We start from the raw sequence: 20,522 nt of genomic DNA, 5'->3' as shown, positions 1-20,522 counted from the left end.
GATATGGTTTATAACCTCTGCTTGCAACACTGCAACAAGCAACCTCTGGCTGAATGACAGCAGCGTACCCCTGCCTATGGAGATTTAAGTTTAAGTTGAGCTGTAATGATCATCTGAGCCAATAAAGGGAGTTTCTGTACTAGCAATCACAAGAGCACAGTGTGTGCCCCTGCCACTTCTCCCCGTCCCCAACACACATTAGTGAAGGAGGAGCAGACGCAGGGGTGTCCATTTCTAGGAATGAGCTTCTCTGAGGCGTCGGATTGTCACCAAGTGCTCCCCCCACCCCTCTGGGTTCTGTTCCCACGTCCCAGTTCCAGCTGGGACCAGACGTGCCACATGAAAGGGTATTCTCCTGGTACCTCCAGCCTCCCAGGAAGCAGGAGACAGTTGGAGTCTCATAGGGAAGGATGGTCTTCTGTACTCTCCAACCCAATTTTGAAGCCTGAGGAGTTTCTGACCAGGAGCCACATTCTGGTGCTTCCTTCAGTAACTAGCTGTGTGACATTCACCCAATGTTCATTTTGTGGGTGTTCACACGAATGGCCCCTGTATTTCATGAACTACAAGGCCACTTTCAAAAAGGCAAATCCAGAATGTCCCGGGCCAAGCAAATACAAGGGAAACACAGCAGTGGGCTATCTACTTCCAGATCTTTTCAATACACTGACCCTGGAAAAGTAATCCCCAGCACTGCAGTTCAGAGGGAGTCAGGAAAAGGGCAGGTACCTTAGGACTGGCTCCTGTGCACACAGGTAGTAATTCTAGACTAGGAATAGATCACAACGAGAAGGTGGTGCCAATCCCATCACTCAGCCAGCCTGGCACCTGGCCTGGGGAGAACGCACACCCTGGTCTCACAAGGTCTGCTTGCCCAAACCCACTCCCTTGGCTTGCCAGTAGCTCTCCTCCCTAAGCACCTCTGCATTGCCTTTAGAGCACCCTCCTTGCCCCATTAAACAATGGCAGCTGCGGGGAAGCTGAACTTACCCACAGCACTGCCAGGATGCCGTGCACACACTGCTCTGGCCCATGCTCACCACGCAGCCTCCAGATTTACGAACTCCTACAGAGGCAGTTAAAGGGGCACACAGCGCTGTGGAGAGAGCTCATGACGATGACTGGTCTCAACTTCAGGGACGAGCACAGGTTTGTGCCTCTCATACCTCGAGAGATCTGTGCCCTGAGCTCTCTAAATAACCTGAGACAGAGGTGCTGGCAGGGGTCCAATGGCAGCTAAACCTCATCAACCCTCACGAACTCCGAACACAAAGCCAGGCTTTGTGCCCAAGACCAGATCAGCACCCATCAGAAAAAGGCTCCTTTGGCCTGGGACCCTGATCTCCTCTAGGGCCTGTTGTGAGAGCTCGACTGGATCAGTTACTTAGCAAGAGCCTCCTGCTACCTCGCTGGTTACGTGTGCCCTTGGGAGAGATTAACAAACATGAACAAACCTCAGTTTGGAAAGGGGGAGAGCCTGGTGCGCTCCCTTCTTTATCTGCTTTAATTCATGTGACAACAGCATTACTGGGTGCTGGGTGTTTCCATCCTGTCTGGGCTATGGGCTAACTTGTTACTGTTACTGGATTTGCTGTATAGATTCACACTTTGAAGTGACCCTTGAGACATGCCCTCTGAACCCCTCCCATCCCAGCTACAGTCCTCCAAGAATATCCCACCCCTCTTAGGCCTGGAAGGGTAATGCTGGGGATGGGGCAGCGTGCACACCTGGCAATGAATACAACAGTATGACAAACAACAATCCAACTGTGGAAGAGGACAGACAAGCTCTCCAAAGGCACTTACCATCTTCCGTCTCCTGCCAGACGATGCCCTCCAGGTTGACGCTGGTGCCGGGTTCACAAGGGCCCAGACACTCCGGCTCGGTAGCCAATGCCACATCGCAGGTGTTCACCCCCACAGAGCGAGTGCGTACCATGATCTGCTCGCATGGTGATGAGATGTCATTATTGACAACGGGGACCAGGAGATGCAAGGGCAAAACTGCAGGTGTGGAGACTGGAGACTCCATCTGCGGGGAAGGAGAAATACACCAGTGACCATTGGGGAGAGCACCGAGGAGAAAGCAAACACCAGCAAGGCCCTCCCGCTTTCCTGGAGAACACAAATCAGGGCGCCCCCCTCCTGCCACTGTCCCATTTGGCCTATTTGCTCAGAGCAGGTTCACAGCCCATCCAGCCTCCATCAGAGGAGTAGGATTTAATAAGTCTTTTCCAGCCCTGATATGCCTATAAACTATGGCTCACTGCAAGAACAGCATTTTACAAACAGAGTCTAGGCCCCACCCTTGTTCCTCAGCTGGAGACCTCCTGGACCTCAGCCCTGCCAGAGAGCCTCTGGCTGGGCTGCTTTCAACAACAAAAAGTCTTTCCAGAACAGGATCCCCAGTCTCCCGTAGCCAGTCAGTCAATCTACCTGGAGACGGATCTGGTTTGGCTATTGCCTGAACATCAACACCCGGAAAAGCAGCCCTGGATCTGATGGAAGGAATCACAGAATTCTGCCAGACTGGCTGGGGCAGGGCAGGAGAGGCAGCTGGCACCCTTCAGATACCTGTTCCATCCCAATGGCCTCTCCCCAGCTTTACCCCAGACCAGATCGACCCCCAGCAACCTCCCTGCCTGTTTAGAGACTAACCCCTACACCTCTGCTTTCCATGCACCAGAGCCCTGGGATGACGCAGGGGGTCTCTCATGATGAAGAGGAAACCCAGCCATCTTGCTTTTCTTGCACATGAAAGTCACTTCCTCAGTGCCAGAGCTGGGGTAGGTCTGCATGGAAAGCAGAGAAGTCAGCTGAACTGGGTGGAGCACAGACAAACCCTGTGGCCATCGCCACCCCCATCCCCAGCTCAGTAAACCAGGCTCACAGCCACTCGGCTATGCAAGCAGCCTGCTCAGATGGCTGAGCAGATTAGAAAGTCACCCCAGCTGATGCTCTATGGTCCAGCACCATGTGACAGAGGAGAAAAGCCAAAGGGCTGGTTCATTTCAGAGCCCTGTCCAGACTGCCAGTCAATGGAATGCTTTGGTATACAGCCTGTGTCTCCAGTGCCCAGACAGCGTAGCTCATTTTCTCACCCTCCACCAGCTAAAGCAGCCTTCCCACCCACACTGAATCAGACCCCCAACCATACCCTTGCAATGGGGATTTGCAGCACTACTCATGCTGGCTGGTCGGGCTGTGCTCTGACCTCCTCCCCAGGAGTAGGGTTTCTGATCTTGATAAGATGCTGAGCAGCAAAAAGCAGCAGCAGACACTAAGAAAACCACCCCCATGTAAGTCACCAGCAAGCTCACAAACTGCAACACAAGTCATTCTGGGAGTCGGGACAGACCTCCACAGCATCCAGCAGTGAGCTAGCCAGGACATGCCTCTGCAAGCCTGCTGCTTGGCACAGCCCTGGAGCTAGAACCATGGGAAGCTTGGCGGCCTGCTGTCCTCAGCCCCAGAGAGGCAGGAAGCGGAGGTCTCCAAGCTGCTTGCCAGGAGGTGCCCTGCCTGCTGGGGATGGCCCTACTGGCATTTCCAACTGTAAAGTCATCGCTATTTGTGGCACTCAACTGTCAACAGCCACAAAATGTTCAGACTCCCATTGAGACAAATTCTGGTCCCTGAACAGCTGCCAAAACATTATCCTTAGCTGCCTGTTGTGACAGCGACCTCTGCTAAGCCTGCCTTTTTACGAAACCGTTAGCTGGAGTGCAAGACCACACACTGAACCTCGGCTGCCAAATCAGGCCCAGCCTCACTCCACACAACCTCTGCTGTGGGGCCTGAGTTCCCCCATCTTCCCACACCCAAGCCCCACGTCAGGGACATTTGCAACTCCATTAGCAACCAGCACGCTGAACAGGGGAGGGGGCCAAGCTTCCTACCACCGATGCTGGAGAAGCAGGAGGCAAAGGGGTGTTCTAAGGCAGTGGGAAGCACCATGGTAAAATGTAGTAGTTTGCCACATGCTGGCAGAAGCTGGGTGGATGGATTTGCCATTGCCCATGTTACCAAAGCAGACAGGGCAAAGTGCCGCTGGCCTGCAGTTAGCTCCTTGTCCTCCTCTCCTCTGGACAGCCCATCGAAGCGAATCCAGTGTGATAAGCATTAAAGACAGCCCCAAGGTTTCCTCCGCAGTGACTGAGTTACAGTCTCTCCCCACTCAGCGGCAGAGCCTGCATGCTGTTTCTTCTGTGGGCTTTTCCTGACAGCAGGCCTGGCTTTCTGCTGACAGCACCAAATCCCTCAGGATCCAGATCCTTGGCCTTCATTTCTGAGGCAACCCTTTGGAGAGACTGCCACACCTTGCACTTGTGCTGTCCAAGCCCCTTTTGGAGCTGCCCATGGCCTGTTCTCCCTGAAGGATCAGAGAAGAAAGAATTTTGCCTTCCACATACTTCCTCTGCCCAAGACGGGGCGCGGATCCTCACCAGGGCAGATACGAGCCACATGTGCAGAAGGGGGCCTCACTAGGCACCTCAGCAAATCCCATGTAAACAATGAGTCCCTGGGAACCGCTAGGGCCCAAGAAAGCAAACAGCTCCAGAAAACCCCTCTCCCTGAGCAAACCCCTAGCACAAGCAAAGAGACTGCCTTCAACTCCCATCCATTTACAAATTAACGCCAGTCCCCTGCAGTGAAATAGCTGGAGAGGAACCATGTGCAATTGACACAACTTGGCTGATGGCAGCAGGACTAGCAGAAATGGAGCGTCAGGTGGGGAAGCATTCAGCCCCGAGTATCATTTGCTAGTCAGCGCTGGGAGCAGTGGCTGATCGCTTGTTTGTGTGGCAGAGGAAAGGAAGGGCACCTGTGGGTTTTGAAACCGTTCAGCTTCCTTCCACTTTGCAACAGAAACCACAGTGCAGCAGAGGCGTGTTTAATTACAGTTCCAGCTCTGCTAATTATCGTTTGGGCACATTTGTAATCTGCGTTATGCCACAGTGCATAATAAGCAGTTCACTGAGACCCATCTAATAAGCAAGGCGGCTTTATGGGATTTCATATTTCACTCTGCACTGGAACCAATGAAGTCTTATTTATCAGCTGTCTGTCCGGAGAAAAGGGAAACCAGGAGGAGCAACAACTTTAGATAAGGGGGGAGAGAGAGAGAGAGAGAGAGAGAAAGAGAAAGAGAAAAAAACCTCAAAGGCAAAGGAGAGAGAGTACAACACCTCCCCCCAGCAGACAGATTGGCAGACAGGTAGCCAGGTCCTGGGAAGACTTGGAACGGAGCTGAGAAGTGGGCCAGTGGTCGAGACAGATCAATCCCTGAATTCACCTAACACCTGTGTTTTATCTCCCAGTGATGGGGCTTTTCATCCTGCTTCTTTTATCGAGCCCAACACAAGGTGAGAGGCTTGGTCTGCTGGTCACTGCACAAGCTGCAGGCGGACAGCCTGTGAACAAAGACTGATCTGCGAAAGGAAGAAGCCAGGGACTCATTAGTCTCACCATGGGAAGTAATTACAGTGTCCTCCTCCTAAGCACAGCGATGCCACTGGCCATGAATCTCCTCCCAGGCTCAGAGCCACATACAGCTGGAGCCAGCCCTACTGTGAGCGGCAAGCAGCAGTCCGTGTAAAGCCAGGGCTGAGAGCTTCTCTCCCCTTCAGCTAGTCGCATCAAACCCCCACCACAGGGCCAGCACTTCAGCACCAGCCAGTCTGGTTCTAGAAGCAGATGTTGAGGCAGGGAGACTTGCAGCAGGAATTATGCTCATTAGGTAGCGCTCCAACACGCACACCCCTTAAGCAACCACTTTAAAGCCCCCTCCAGACACCTGGCAGTTTTGAGTGAGGATGCAGACAGCAGACCTTGCAGGTCCTTTAAGGCAGGCTTCACGGCATGTGACTCACATCCGGCTTCAGTTCCTAGCTCAGCCACAGATTCCCCGTGTGACCTCAGGCAAACCATGTAACATTGCCTGTCTCAGTTCCCCTTTGTACAGCGAGGCTACTACTACCTTGCCTGCTGGGGGTCCTGAGGCTAAAGCTATTAACATCTGTGGCGGAATGACTGCTCTCCCGGGGGCGAGGCACTAGACAGCCCCTGGGTAATAGCTGTGCAGCATACGTTTCACTGCCCAGTGCATGTCAGAGAGTGGTAGAGTCTGTATCTGTCCAGCAGCTGCAATGAAGAACCCACTTTGTGTTTATCACACCAGAGCCCTGTCTCTTCTCCAACATCAGGGACGCACACTCTGGTGACTAAGATAAGAATCTAACACAGCTAACCCAGAAAACCACACAAAGGCTGCTGGATGGGGAAAACAAGAAAGAAAATGCAGCCCCAAGAAGCTGCAAGGATCACAGAGAGATCTTAGAACAGGACTGGGGAATTAAGGAGTGATCTTGAAACCTTTCTCCGGCAGCAGGCTTAGAGCTCAGAGCTGACATGCTGCTGGAAACATGCTACCAGTGCAAAGTGGTGGTGTTTCTGGTGCCTTGCTCACCCCACAAAGACAACACGCCAAACCCCTCTGCAAGGGGAACTCCCAGCCAGGTGCTGACATGGGGAGGGCCAGACACCTCTGGACTTGCACAGAAGTCAGCTGTCTGACATCCTGAGCCCATGCCAAGATGCCTCCAGCAGCCATGCTACCATGTGGTGTCTTGAAGATAATTCACATTAAAGGGCCAGCACATCTTAATCAGTACACAGAGCAGCAGTTAGTTAAACCTAGAGAAACAGAGATACATGGTACAAAAATCAAATAGAATTGGCATCAAGGCTGGATTATAACCCCTGACCCCGACATCACATGGATCCAGACAGAAACCACCAAGCCAATTTTGGAAATTTCTTGATAGCATCAGACATTAAAGTAACACCAGAAAGTGAGCTGTGTGACTGCACTTTTCAGGGCAACAGGTCTGAGACATCTGACGCTGGAGATGATTAAGCAGTGGCAGTGAAGAAACTTGGGCCATGTCTACACCAGAAACATAGGTAGTGTTAACACACTAGCGTACCCAGAGTTTAGCACATTTTCAAATGAGATAGCTGGTTGTGGTCAGCACTACACCAGCTAACATGTTAACCCCCTGGCTACACTGGTGTGTCAAACCTGTTAGGTAAAAGGAGCTAGCTAACACATTTCTAAACATGATCTACCTTCCTCATCGACAGAGAGCCTCAGAGAATCCTCCAACTTCAAGAAGAGCATTGAACATGGCAAGAGCCAAGTGAGACACTTCACACTAACCACTACTAGCTAGCCAACATCTGCAAGTCTCCTAACACGGACAGGGCCAGAACGAAGATCTGAGATTGTCCTAAACTGTACAGGATTACTTAGTATTTGTATTTAGCACCCAGGAGCCCCAGGCATGGACAAGGACTTCACTGTGCTAGATGCTGTACAAACACAGAACAAAGAGACAGTCCTTGCTACAAAGAGCTTACGGACTAAGTATTAGAAAAGAGACAGCAGCTGGATAGAGACAGACGGACCAGGGAATCCAAGGAAACAATGGGACAGTGTTGTCTAAACAGACCAGACAGACACAGGGTAGGGGAGGGTGGAACACACAAGCACAGTGAACAATGGAATGGTGGCAAACATCACTGTACCTCCACAATCTTTGTTTTGGGTGGGCATAGTGAGGAGGGGATCAGCCACATGCAAAGAAAAGATCAGGGCGCCACGGAGCCAAGGAAAAGGAGAGGAGCAGTAGGTGTGCAGTGACACTCAGGTGAAGAGTCTGGAAGTGGGAGGTTTAGGGCAAGCAGCTTGTCAGCACAGAGAACACAGTGCGGCTTTGAGACACCCGCTGCCCGTGCTGCTGGAGTGTCAGACCCACAAGCATGAGGCATCGATAACATGCCACAATCCATCAATACAATGCAAGCTGCAATTCAAAAGGCAGTAAGTCAGGCTACAGATGCAGGCTCTCTCCAGGCAGGAGGCTGGAACTGCCATCATCCCACCCATCACCAGGAGGGACAGCCATCCGGTCCTGCCAGAGCAGCAATCTGCAGCAAGGCCAGCTACTTGCACACCGCTGCCTCTCACAACATAGAGCACCCCTCGTCTCCCCCCCCGAACCCTGAGGTTCCAGATAACATGGTGCTCTATGGAGAACACAGTCTCTCCAGACCACATGCCTGAACAAGTGCACTGCTTCAGATACACAATCTGGGAGACTGAACTCACCATATGACCCATTCCAGGCCCGGCAGCCCACATGTATATAATGCACAGCGCATATGCTCCAACCCACAGAAGCTTGGAATATTTGCCACTTCCCCACCAGGTGCTGATTCAGGAGTCAGTGTCAGTGTTCAGGATGACAATGCCTAGAAGCAGCTTAAACCATAGCTCAGCAAGACAGCCCCTCTACGGAATCCCAACATCATCACATGTAATGGCCCAGACTGAATGAGCACCACTAAAACAGTGTTTTTACTGTGCATGGCACTGCTGAATCTTGACTCAGAGATGAGAGGGCCTCAGCGCTCGCATCCCTTCACACTGTCAGAGGAGTTTCAAACATCTCCAGACATGTGGCAATTACCACTGACCAACTGCTCCAGTGATACCCAGACCGAGGCACTCTGAGGCTTCCACTCTGAGCTCACATGCCATCAGGCACATGGACTCCTCCATAGACCCCGTGGATATCGCCAACCATGAGAACTTCAGAGCCCAGAGAGTCACACTGTGTGGCAATATGCATCTCCCACACACTGCTGTCTTCTGGGAGGTTGCAGCTCCACCCACTGTGGATGGCATCGTCAGTAACCTCAAATGGGAACCAGAGCCTACTCCAAGCCTGAACTCCATATTGCTTATCAACAACGTGAAGATATCTCATGATATTGTCAATGCACGTTGGTCTTCAGCATTCAGAAGACTCAATGCTGACACCTGTTCCACTGCCTTTGTGCTCCAGAGCACACTCTAGCAGGTTCTGCCAGGCAGCCCTGGAATCAGACCCCAGGGACAACATCTGACACACTTGGGAGGCACATGACAGATCATTCAAAGCAGTATTTAAAAGACTCCAGGAGAAGAACCTCACCCTACATGGAGCTAAATGTGAGTTCCATAAATCCTCATTACTGTTTTCTGGCTACATCTTTTCTGCAGCTTGAATAGCACCAGATCCTAACAAGAAAGCAGCCAACCAAAGCTTGTCAGCACCACAGAATGCCAGTGAAGTACAGAGTCTTCTGGGAGTGCTCATGCACACTTCACTCCTGACTATACAGCAGTGGTGCAATCACTGCAGAACTCACCGTGGAGGCAGGCTAACCTGTGGCCCTGGGAAGCCGTGCATGCAGAGGCTGTTAAACCTCACGGACTGATTGACAAGTGTAATGTTCTATTTTGACCCAGCCAAAAACAGCAATATCATCACTGATGCTAATCCTGTTGGGGCACCATGGCACAGAAGAATGCAGTGACTTGTCCCACCTGCAGAGGTGCTTAGTGCCAGCAGAGTTCTGACACATGGATATTTAGAGAGAAAAGAGCTCTCACTATTAGCCAGAGCTGTGAACACTTTCACCTGTGCCTTCATGGAGCCCTATGCACCACGAGCACAGATCACAAGCCTCCTGCACATATATTTTACATCCCCAGATCTATACCATCTGCACACACTGAATGCTGGGACTTCAGCCACACAAGTTCTGCATGATCCACAAGGACAGGAAACCCTGCTGACTACATGATGGCGGAGGTGATACCTGGAAAACTATTCTAAACTATTGTTTTAGAATTACAAGTTTCTCCTCCCTCCCCAAATGCAAGATCTTCTCAGTAAATTCCAGCTTAAGTATAAAGCCAGAAACCTTAAATATAATTATCACGACCAAAAGAGTTTATCATTTACTTGCTATAAGAATGGAGACGCTTCAGTGCTGTGAATTACTGTCATCATTTTCTGAGTAGTAGAGACCTAGAGGGACTGCCCTTCGAGGAGAGACCAAAGAGGTAGATCTGCTTAGTTCAGAGAGAAGATGAATAAGAAGGAACATAGAAGTTATACAAGATAATGAAGGGCACAGAAAAGGTAGATCGGGTGTTTCTGTTTACCGTCTCTCAATACACAAGCAATGGGACATTCAATGAAAAGGAAAGGAAGTGTTTTTAAAAATTCCTCTTATTTTAAACACACCTAAAACACATCATTAACCTGCGGAACTCACTGCCACAAGACAACCATGAGCCTAGAACTTAGCAAGATTCCAAAAAGGATCAGACATTCCTATGGACCCCAAAAGCATGCATAGTTCTGATGTTAGGCAGGAGTTTTTAAATGTTCCAAGTATGCAAGGCATATCCTTACTGTGCTACATCTGTAACGAGCAATGCTGGAGCTCCACTGCAGTTTTTAAAAACTGGACTGAACAGCAACAAAGCCTGTTAACAGAGAGTCTGTAATGCCTGCAGATTTCACTGTGGCTGCTCCGAAATCGAATCATAGTTTCCGTAGTAAGAAGCAGTAAACACCAGAGCAAGGAAGAGTCAGAGAAAAAGTGCCATTTTTATGCCAATACCTCCACAAATGGAGCAAAGTTCAATACTGCTCTCCAGATGAATACGATAGACATAAGAACACAACATCTGATCCACTCCGCTCAATGCGTGCCGGTAACTAGCTCCAGCACTGCAACCACAGAACCCAGGGCTCTTGCTCCAGCTCCTGCCATGTTCTGCTCCGAGTGCATTGAGCAGGGAGGAGAAGTGAACACAGGAAGGGGGAGCAGTCAGGATTTCTTTCCCAGCAGGTAGAGCATAAGCAGTGTTCGTGCCAGCTCTAAATTCCTTAGCGTGCTGTAATGGAGAAGCTAAGCTCACCAATCCAGATGGTTACGATTTGCACTGCACCTGGGAACCTGGCTGTTTCCCTTACAAACAGAGGGAGGGAGGAAGAAAAACCTTATCACAGAACCTAGGCTCAGCCTCTGCCTCCCTGCTCCTGCGTCTGTTCTTGTGGCACAGGCTTTGCTGGATGAAGTCTGCCCACTGTGCTTGTCACTGCCTGTTCTCACCCCAGAATCCCTCAGACTGCTTAAGATTCACAGCATCTCCCATCAACAAGGCCATTAACTCTGCAGCTGATGGATGATGATAGGGCCCTGCCTGCAAGAGGCAGCTTGTATTTCCCATCCCCCACGGGGCTGACAACTCCTCATATCCTCTGCCTTTTTCAGAGGGAAGCTCAAGAATTAGCTCACCAGCTTTTGAAGAGTTTGGGAAAGGTCTTTCCCCCGCTCCATTCATTTCCCCAGCTCTATCCCCTAGCCCCACCCACTGCTGAGCTCACTCTGCTGTGCCCTGGGTCCTTCTTTCTACAACCCCCTGCCCTTGTTTACTCTGCATAAGGGAGTCATAACCCTCCACTTCACCCAGCTAGTACTGGTGCGAGCCCAGACAGCACTGCCTGCTGGCTGTAGCTACACACACCACTACCCATACCCAGACAGGCCACCTGCAGAGGAGGGGTCAGTCTCCAAGATGTCTCTACAGAGACAGCCCACAAGAAGGGCCATTAGTGCTGTGTCTATGGTCCTGGTGAATTTGGTGACTTGCACATCTGTTCACTGGGAGCTCATCTGAGAGCCCCAGCTCACCTCTGGAGACAAGATCTCTAAGTGATCAGCTGCAACGGACAGTTATCGCACACCTGGAGCCCTGTTCTGCCAACCTGTGCAGAGCAACCCCTTCCAAGCATGTCAGGAGCAGCAGGAGTGGATGAGATCTTAGGACAGACTTAGCTTTTCACACAAACAACCTTAGTAACAAAAAGAAACAGCTTGCAATTAGCATGTAGCATTCTGGTCCTAGGATCTCAAAGGACTTTAGACGAGGGAATGGGATTATCCCCTTATACAGATGGGAGAACTGAGGCAAAGAGGAAGTTGCCGCAGGTCACACAGCAAGACAGAGGCAGTCAGGAATAGAACACAGGACTCCCAACTCTCAGGCCTCTACGATAACCGTTACACAACACAGCCACCCATTCTACAGACAGAATTCTCTCTGTGCATGTCCCAGGAAAAGGCAGCTGCTTGACTGTACTGTGCAGATGCAGCTGGCCAAATCTGCTTCACACACACAGGAAGTTACTCTCAAAGAAACCTACTCTTACTCCATGAGGAAACAGCTCCACATTCCCAAGGGAAAGCAGAGTCCCTCCACCACCCCAAGATACACTAGCGAAGACAATCCAAGCCCCTCTTACAAGCTCTATACCATGAGCAGCGCAACACAAGACCAGGGGAAAATAGGCTCACCAGAACCCAATGTACTTAGCCATCAGAAGCAGCAAGACATTTCAGGAGGCTGGGATCAGACCTTGGAAAACCTGCCCTAGCAGCAACAGCAGGAAATGAGGCAACCACAAAAGCCAAAGCCTTCCCTAGCAATTCCACAACATGCCATCTCACTTGTGTGCGTGAGCGTCACACTGTCCTGGCGAGGGATCACGCCACAGGACTGCTGTGCTGGTTGGTTGCAACTGGGAACAGCGCCATGGTCACACTGGGGGACACATCTGTTAACTACAACCCAACCAGTGCGCAACTGGCAGGAGCGGGTGTTTGAACTTCCTGTGGGCAGCAGTGCTGAATGGCTGCTGCCAAGGGTCCAATCCTGGAGTCAGTGGAAAGACTTTTTGACTGGATCAGGAATCAAATGCTTCTAAATCAGTGACAGCTACATCCCTGCTTCACCTCAGACAGCACTCAGCAGCCTGGCAAGGTGACCCCTTGCTGCCCAGCAGGGAAGCTGCTTCAACAGCTTCACAGCATTTCTCCATCTTGCCAGCCAAGTCTCACAGAAGCCCTGGCCATGACCATAACCACATGGACTTGGAAGCTCTTCTTCAAGCGCATGTGCTGGGTTCGAGTTTCACTGGAGCTTTCCCTTGAGGGTGTGTAGCAGATGTGAACAGAGGATGTGAACAGCCACCCCCGCCACCAATGATTCCTCTTAATTTGGGATCTAACAATTATCCCTTGCCAGAATCAACTCCAGGAGCTGAAGACAGGGAAGACCTACCCAATCCTCCAGGTATCAGCCCCTGTCCAGTGCTGGATTGTGCCTGCAGCCCTACACTGCCTGTCTCTCTCGCTTTGTTCCAAGCCCCCCTGGGGAGGGGCTCCAGCTCCTTCCGTGGGGAGACCATCCCCACAGCAGGCAGATTTGCCTGATATAGAGTCTACATTTCTCCATTGTATCCTGTTGCTCCTCGTTCCAGCCCCTTTGTACCACCGAGTGATTTCTCTTGCCCCTAGCTGAAGAACACCAGAGCCCTTCAAACCTGCAAGAAGGGGAGGGGGGAAGGGCCATCGCCTACCTACGAGCAGCCTCTGAAAGATCACAGGAAATAGCCTGGCAAAGGCAGCAGAACCCCCTGAGCAGCTCAGTATTTAACACAGGCAGCGAATTCTACTCTAGCTGCTGGTCTGTGATTGGTCAGTGAGGTGGCAATATGACAGATCCCACCCAGTACTACACTACCTGTCCTTGGACACAGTGTCTAGGACACACCAACGTGAAAGTGCCCATCCTCTGGGGTGGTTTCCAGCACGCAGACACACCTTCTAATGGATGGGGGTAGGGGTGTGAGCAGAGAGGTTCAGAGACTTCCTAGAAGTTACACATTCCATTAAAGAGACAGGCTAGGATTAAGGTAAGAACACAGGGCTGGGGACCAGAAGATCTGGGTTCTATCCCTGCCTCTGACACTGACTCACTATCCCAGGCTAGACTAGGAAGTTCACAAATGTGTTTAAACATAACAATGTTTTCAAACAACAAAACCTTTACATCTTGTGCAGACAGGGCTTAATACTCCTAAAAATACTGGTTGGTCCTAGTTGACTATGCTCCCCTAGGGACCAGCTAACATGTTTTTAAATGGTGCTAAACCCTGTCTACACTAAGGGCAAAGCGAATCTCCTATATCCCTAGTTTAGTTGCTGTTACCTTCAGAAAGTCACTTCCCCTTTCTGGGCTGGAAAGTCAAGACCAGTTCCTCCCCTGCATTGTAGACAGGCTCAACTCACTGCTTGCAATGCTTTGAGAACACCAGATGACAGACTCTGTCGAGGCACAAACTCTTCCCTAGAGTAAGGGCCTGCAATAAAGCCAGGGACAGAACCCATGGTAGTAATGCTCATGCCATGTCACCAGCTCAAGCCATCAGGCCACCATCACCCTAAAAATAGAAGGGATCTCCTGCCAGGCGAGAGAGGAAGCTGAGAATAGCAGCAGGAGTGGGGAAGTAAGAGCAGGTCTTCCCTACTCAAGCAGGTAGTGATCGATCTCTCAGGGATCGATCCCCGAACATGCTCCCTGTTGACTCTGGAACTCCAGCTTGCAAGAGGCGGAAGTGGAGTCGACGGGGGAGCGGCAGCAGTTGACTCGCCACTGTCCTCATGGCCAGGTAAGTTGACCTAAGATACGCCGACTTCAGCTACACTATTTGCATAGCTGAAGTTGCATATCTTAGGTTGATTCCCCCCCACCCCCAGCAGTGTAGACCAGGGCTAAGAGCATCCACCCAGGGAGTTAATCAGGAAGAACTCCCCATGCAGACACACACCCTCAGTGAAGCAGACAGTCAGTTGATGGGCTGGTGAAGAACTCACGTTGCTCTGAGGAGAGTTTTAACAAGGGACTGTTTCTGATGGGAGACAGGAGCACCTCTCCCTGGTGCCAGGGGCCATCAAGACTCTGATCTGCTGCCGGGGGTTTCCCTTGCTTATCAAATTAAAATGCGAAGGATTCTGCTCCAATGTAGCAGCCACGAACTGCAATGGAAAGATACCTCCTGCCATCCCAGCAAGGAGGCTGTGCCCTGGTGCTTTGGCCACGTGGGGACACTGGAGGCAGAGCAGGCCTATTAGCGGACACAGGGCACCGCTGCTGGTTACTGTGGTTACCTGCTCCATTGCGTATTCTGGGAGCTCTCTGACTTTCCCTTACTACTGTGTGGCTGCAGCAGCAAGGGGGCAAAGTAGACTCAACCCAGCACTGCTGCTCCTAGAGTCACTCAGGTTTGGCAACGGGGGAGGAGTCCCACGCAGGCACACGCACTACACACCACTAAAGGAAGAAGCTCTTGAAACAAAGGTCTCGACTCCATGCCATCTACGATGCAGTGCTGCGAGCATCAATGCAGGGCTACCCAACATGTAGACTCCAAGACCCGGGCTCCCTTGGACTCATCCTTCACGGTGCTGAGCACCTCCCATTGACAAGGGAGCAAGCACATACCCTTGAAGTGCAAAGAGACACTGTAAAACTGTTCCCTCCTTCTCAGCCCTGCACAGCCAGTCTGCTATCACTTCTGCTGGAGCCTACTTCCGCTTGTGTAGCCACAGCAGGACCGCTTGGTAAACTCTGATCAGTTACACTCATGCAAGCCCCTGCCGGCTCTCTAGTCTCCCCAACACCCACCCTGCCCCCTCTGATCTCCTCAGCCATCCAACACGCAACTTAGATCATCCCCATCGCCTGCTGCTCCGACCACACCTCTCCACTTCTTACATGCCTCCACTGGCTCCCCATTCAAATCTACCACACTGAAGTTTCTCTCCTCAGCTTCAAGGTCCCCCTCAACATGCCAACTGCTTGCCCTGGTTGTGTAACCAGCCCATACTTCCTCCACACACGCCATGCGCCAGCCTCACTTGCTCTTTCGTCAGTGTCTCACACCATCACCTGCACTTTCATCCCCGCTGCTCTGGTGTGTGGCTGAGCCCTCATGGGCTGAACCCCTGCTCTGACTGTGGTAACAGATTCTGTCTCCTCTCTCTACCCTCCCCATCTCTCCCCAGCTGGAGGGGGCACTCCCCCACCTGCTTCAGGAGTACCGGGCCATGCAGGCTGAGCTGGAGCTGTGGGAGTCCCAGGGCAGAGTGGAATGCGCCATGCCTGCCACTGGTGACAGGCAACACCAAGGGACTTCAGCCACCCCCTACCAGCATCCCCAGGGGTTGGAGGCCAGGGGGAGCTAGCTTATGGTAAGAGGGGAACATGGAGCTTTGGCTTGATTTGGGGGGGTATGAGGTCAGGGCTTTTGTCCCTGGCTCTGCAAGGGAAGGGGTGCTGGGCATCAATGGGGTACACTGCTTTGTGGGAGGCGGGGTGGAACCTGCCCTCAAGCCACAGCCTGGAAGGGGAAAGACACACCTGTGAGTACTGGCCCCCTGCTGGTATGTATTGTTCATATGTCTGTAATAATGAAATTAATAACATTCCTCCAGAAGCATTAATAGTGGGCCACAGGGCTTAGCGCAGCTGCATGGGGGGCCTCTGGAAAAAAACATCTGGAACTCCCTGCTCTAGATAATTTTATAAGCACCTTCTAGCCTATGTCTCCAGCTCCAAACTGACTGCTCCTGCAATGGCTTCAGTAGTTTTGGGATCTTACAGAAAGTTAGGGGTGGGTTTCCAGAGGGTGTTTGATCCTTCCACTTGTACTGATCCAGCCTCTCTCATCTACACCATGCTGGATGGGTGCTAATGCCCTGTGGTCACCAACGGAAATGGCTAAGAATTCAAAGCTTGTTACCAGCCAAACTAGAGATAAACCCAAACCTCAAGATCAGGCATCCAGATGGCCCAGACAGTCCCTGCATTGCTGAAACCTTGCAAGGTCACTAGAACTGTAAGCTCTTCATGGACACTCTCTTATTCCATGTTTGTACCACGCTTAGCACCAACCCCTAGCAACTGCTCTAACACAAATGGTGAACAACAATTTTGGTCATCAAGCTAACTCCAGAAGCAGCAGGCACGGACTGTCACCAGGAACTGGGGTCCCTCTGACCTGGAGGGACAAGCTGCATTTCCCGACAGGACTCACTATCTCCTTTAGGCAGATCAATTGGTCAGCAAGTGAAAAAATGCTGGTAATCCTGTAACTCCCAGGAGGCTGGGAGGAAAGCAGTTAATCTCTGTTTTAAGGAGGAGGATAATACGCTTGAATAGAAAGTTAAAGCCCGATCCCCTTACACTCTGTAAGTGCTTCCACGATGACCTCAGTTAAAGAGCTAACAGGCAAACACACAGAGCTGCTCTTCCCCAGGAGCAGCCTTCCTGCCATGATTAAAGCATCCTGCACAAATCCCCTCCTAAGCCCTGCTCAGAAAGCACCGCCCCTCTGGCAGATACCTTGCTCTGGGCTCTGCTCACCTTCCAGCAGTCAGTAAGAGCAAAGCACCCTTCTAAGTATAGGCAGGATTATAAAAGGCTATAGGCTGGCTCTTTGGAGATGAAGAGTCCAAAACTGAACTGCAAATCTCCATCAGGATTAACAGGGTATAAAGGACACACAGGCAAACGTATATAACTCCTAGACCAGGGGAGGGCTTGCTGGAAGTTCTGTTCTCACAGACAGCTCTGGGTCCCATTATCGTACAGAGAACATGTGACAACCCTCTCTCTCTCTGCCCTGATCCGCCTGCTCCAACACACACAGGCTGCTCAGCACAGCTGGTTCATCCTAGCATTGCTCGGCTAGTGGGAGAAGAGGGCATTAACTGTGGGCTTTACAAGTTCTGAGCATTTACAGCTACAAGGCACCAAACAAAGGAGGGTCCCTTCTGCTGCAGGACACTCCATTCCCTAGGCCTCAGAGTCCGAGCCACAACTGCAAAGCGCTGTCTGTACAGCTATTTCTAGAGCACGACCATGAGCCTCACTAGCCCGAGTCTGTCGACCTAAGTTCCCTGTAAGCTGCACAGCCGTGCAGAAGCCTAATTAGTACCACGAAAGCGCTCAGGGAACCTACCTGAAGCCAGACCCGGCCATATCTGCCACGGCGGCCGGGGGAGGGGTGGGCCAAACACAATCCCGCCAGACCTGCCATGGCAGCTGGGGGAGAGGCGACCCGAACGGGGGTGCTGCTGCAGGGGTAGAGAGAGCTGAGGGAGTCCTCTCTTCCTGTTGTAGCTCCAGAGCACCCCTCTGCATCCCAAGCCCCTCATCCCCAGCCCCACCTTAGAGCCCGCACCCTGAGCCAGAGCCCTTAGCCCCTGCACCCAACCCTCTGCCCCAGCCCAGACAGGAGACGGGATTAAGGCGAATGTTGAGCAGCAGCACATTGGCATGCATGGGGAGAGGTATCACATGGGGCACCACAGGAGTTGGGGCTAGGGACAATCGTACTTATTGTTTGCATTCCTGATCTGAAAGGGGGAGTAAACTGTACGTCAATGACATCTGCAGGTGATGCTACACCCCAGCCCTGGGCTGTACACCGACTCCTTTGTGCAGCACCACAAGTGCAAAGCAGCCCCCAAGCATCTCCCTTGCCAAGGGGGATCCTCAGCTGGCACAGAGCTGCTGGCAGTAGCTCTAACGCCAGGGAAGAGACTATGGGCTTGAATTTACAGCGCTGCAACTTTCTCCCTCAGGGGTGTGAAAAAACACACCCCTGAGCGCAGCAAGTTTCAGCGCTGTAAAGCACCAGTGTAGACAGTGTTCCAGCGCTGGGAGCTACGCCCCTCGTGGAGGTGGGGTTTTTTAAGATCGCTGGGAGAGCTCTCTCCCAGCGCTCTGCCGCGACCACACAAGCTACGTTAAAGCGCTCCTGCTTTAGCGTTGCCAGTGTAGACTAGCCCTATGCCTAGCACTTCCCCGTGCCTTAACCCTCCTCTCTGCCAGCCCACGACAAACCACTGAGGCTGCAGGCAGCTGGCCTGAGTTAGAGCAGTTTGCACCAGGCAACTGGACCAGAGCAGAGAGGCCCCAGGATCAGGGATGACAAAGAGTACCACTGTGTGCTTCACCCAGCCTCAGCCAAGCCAATCACTCCTCAACCGCAATTTGATCGGCGAAGATTTGCCAACAGTGACAGAGTCTATTGAAACCTAGAGTGACCGGGATCAAGGCCAGGAAATAACAGGATGTTCTGTCTAAACCACTCACTAACATCTGAGGGGAAATAGACTGAATGGGTGGGAATAACCTAGAAAGCAACACTGTCGGGACAGACCGGGGAGGAGGCCAATGTAATCTGAGCAGCACAGCACAGAACAAGCAGTCTTGCTCCGGAAGGTTCTCAGGAGATCGCACTTGCATTCAGTTCTGGACCCATTACCTAAAATATTGACAAATTCGAAGGAGTTCAGAGAAGAGGAACAAAGATAATGAGGATGCTGAAGAGATTGACTTAGAAGCGAAGATGAAAGGAGATAAATATGTATAACTTTGGTTAAGCAACAGTTAAGTGGGGATGTGATCCTAACCTATACCACAGGAAGGATGTAAACACCAGAGGGGAGAGGGAATTATTTAGGATGATGCGAGCAGGAGCTAAAATAGGAGAAATGGGGTGGAATTAAGAAAGGGAGCATTTCAGAAGGAAGTTAGGCAAAACTTCATGGCCGTGCAATCTGCTGGGCCAAGGAATAGCCCCCGTCACCTGATCATTTATAGAGAACAATGCACAAATCCTAAAATACACCAGCAGAATGGTCTTACTTGTATCTTGGGGCTTCTCTGCCCCTCCAGCCCCCACCACAGCAGCTGAGCATCTCACAGGCACTAATGAATTTGTCCTCACCCTCCCTGTGAGACAGGGAAAGATTATTACTGGAGGGAGAACTGAGTGATCATGTGATTTACCCAAACTCATGCACAGGGCTCGGAATTGATCCTGGAATCCTGAGTCTCTGTCTGCCAGCTTTTCTGCAAGACCATTCTCTGCTGGAACGCTCTCAGAGTTTCAGTGTTACATCATAACCATGATCCAGAACCCCATCGAAATTGCTTTTGTGTATCACAGTAAAGCAATATGCCTTTGGGGTTGGACATGGGGAGCATAAACCCCAAGCAGAGGAGGACAAAAGAAAATCCCTCACCTGACGTAGTATTTTACTTTACAAAGCAGGGCTGTTTAGCAGGGTATTTTAAATACGGCTTCCCCACTGAAGAAATCTGATAGCCCTTGGCTAAAACAATCTGTATTTAAGGGTTTGTAGACTGGTGGCTTTAAGGCATCAGGTGCCAAGTACCGGTGCTCATCACTGATGCCTCTTAGAATGGATAGAAAAACATTAACAAAAAAACATTTAAAATAAATCCTCATGAACAAAGCTGTGTCTCCCGGGTCACCTGGCAGAGACCCTGTGACATGACAACCACGAGGGGAAACTTGGCTTTAATGGGCAACAGGAGATCCCCTGATATCCGCGTTCAGCCTGACAGCTTAGACAGCGAAGCATCCTCCCCACACAGACACCGTGTGTGAAACCCACACTACAGATCTATAAGCAGATTAGAGAAATTTCCTCTGGGTCCTGTGCACAAAGAATTCTTAATACACTGTGCAGGTGCAGCATGAACATACCGAAAGGTATTTTACACACACACACACACCCCCCATATACATATATGGCTAGGAACGAGGAGATAGATAATTTCTGAGCTGCAGGGAGACGTGTGTATTTCAGATATGATAAGCGGTGAAGGCATTTCAGATCTATTTATCCCTCAGGCGAGAGACGACATCTTCCCTCCATCTATTAAATATTAA

At 51.2% G+C, this 20,522-nt stretch overlaps 1 protein-coding gene across 5 annotated transcripts in view; it reads right to left on the bottom strand.

Annotated features, from left to right (window-relative positions):
• Positions 1-20,522, bottom strand: part of ZNF609 (zinc finger protein 609) — a 121,621-nt gene that overhangs the window by 34,333 nt on the left and 66,766 nt on the right. For 4 of the 5 annotated variants that reach the window (XM_073363228.1, XM_073363232.1, XM_073363231.1 and 1 more), the window contains one exon: positions 1,807-2,032. In XM_073363228.1, the coding sequence (XP_073219329.1) occupies positions 1,807-2,032 (226 nt within the window). Of the gene's footprint in view, positions 1-1,806; positions 2,033-10,524; positions 10,642-20,522 lie in introns of those variants that run through there. The other variant, XM_073363230.1, reaches the window with a different exon arrangement.

This window comes from Lepidochelys kempii, chromosome 10, assembly GCF_965140265.1.
Source record: "Lepidochelys kempii isolate rLepKem1 chromosome 10, rLepKem1.hap2, whole genome shotgun sequence".
Lineage (NCBI taxonomy): Eukaryota > Metazoa > Chordata > Testudines > Cheloniidae > Lepidochelys > Lepidochelys kempii.
This window is presented reverse-complemented; position numbering and strand designations above follow the sequence as displayed.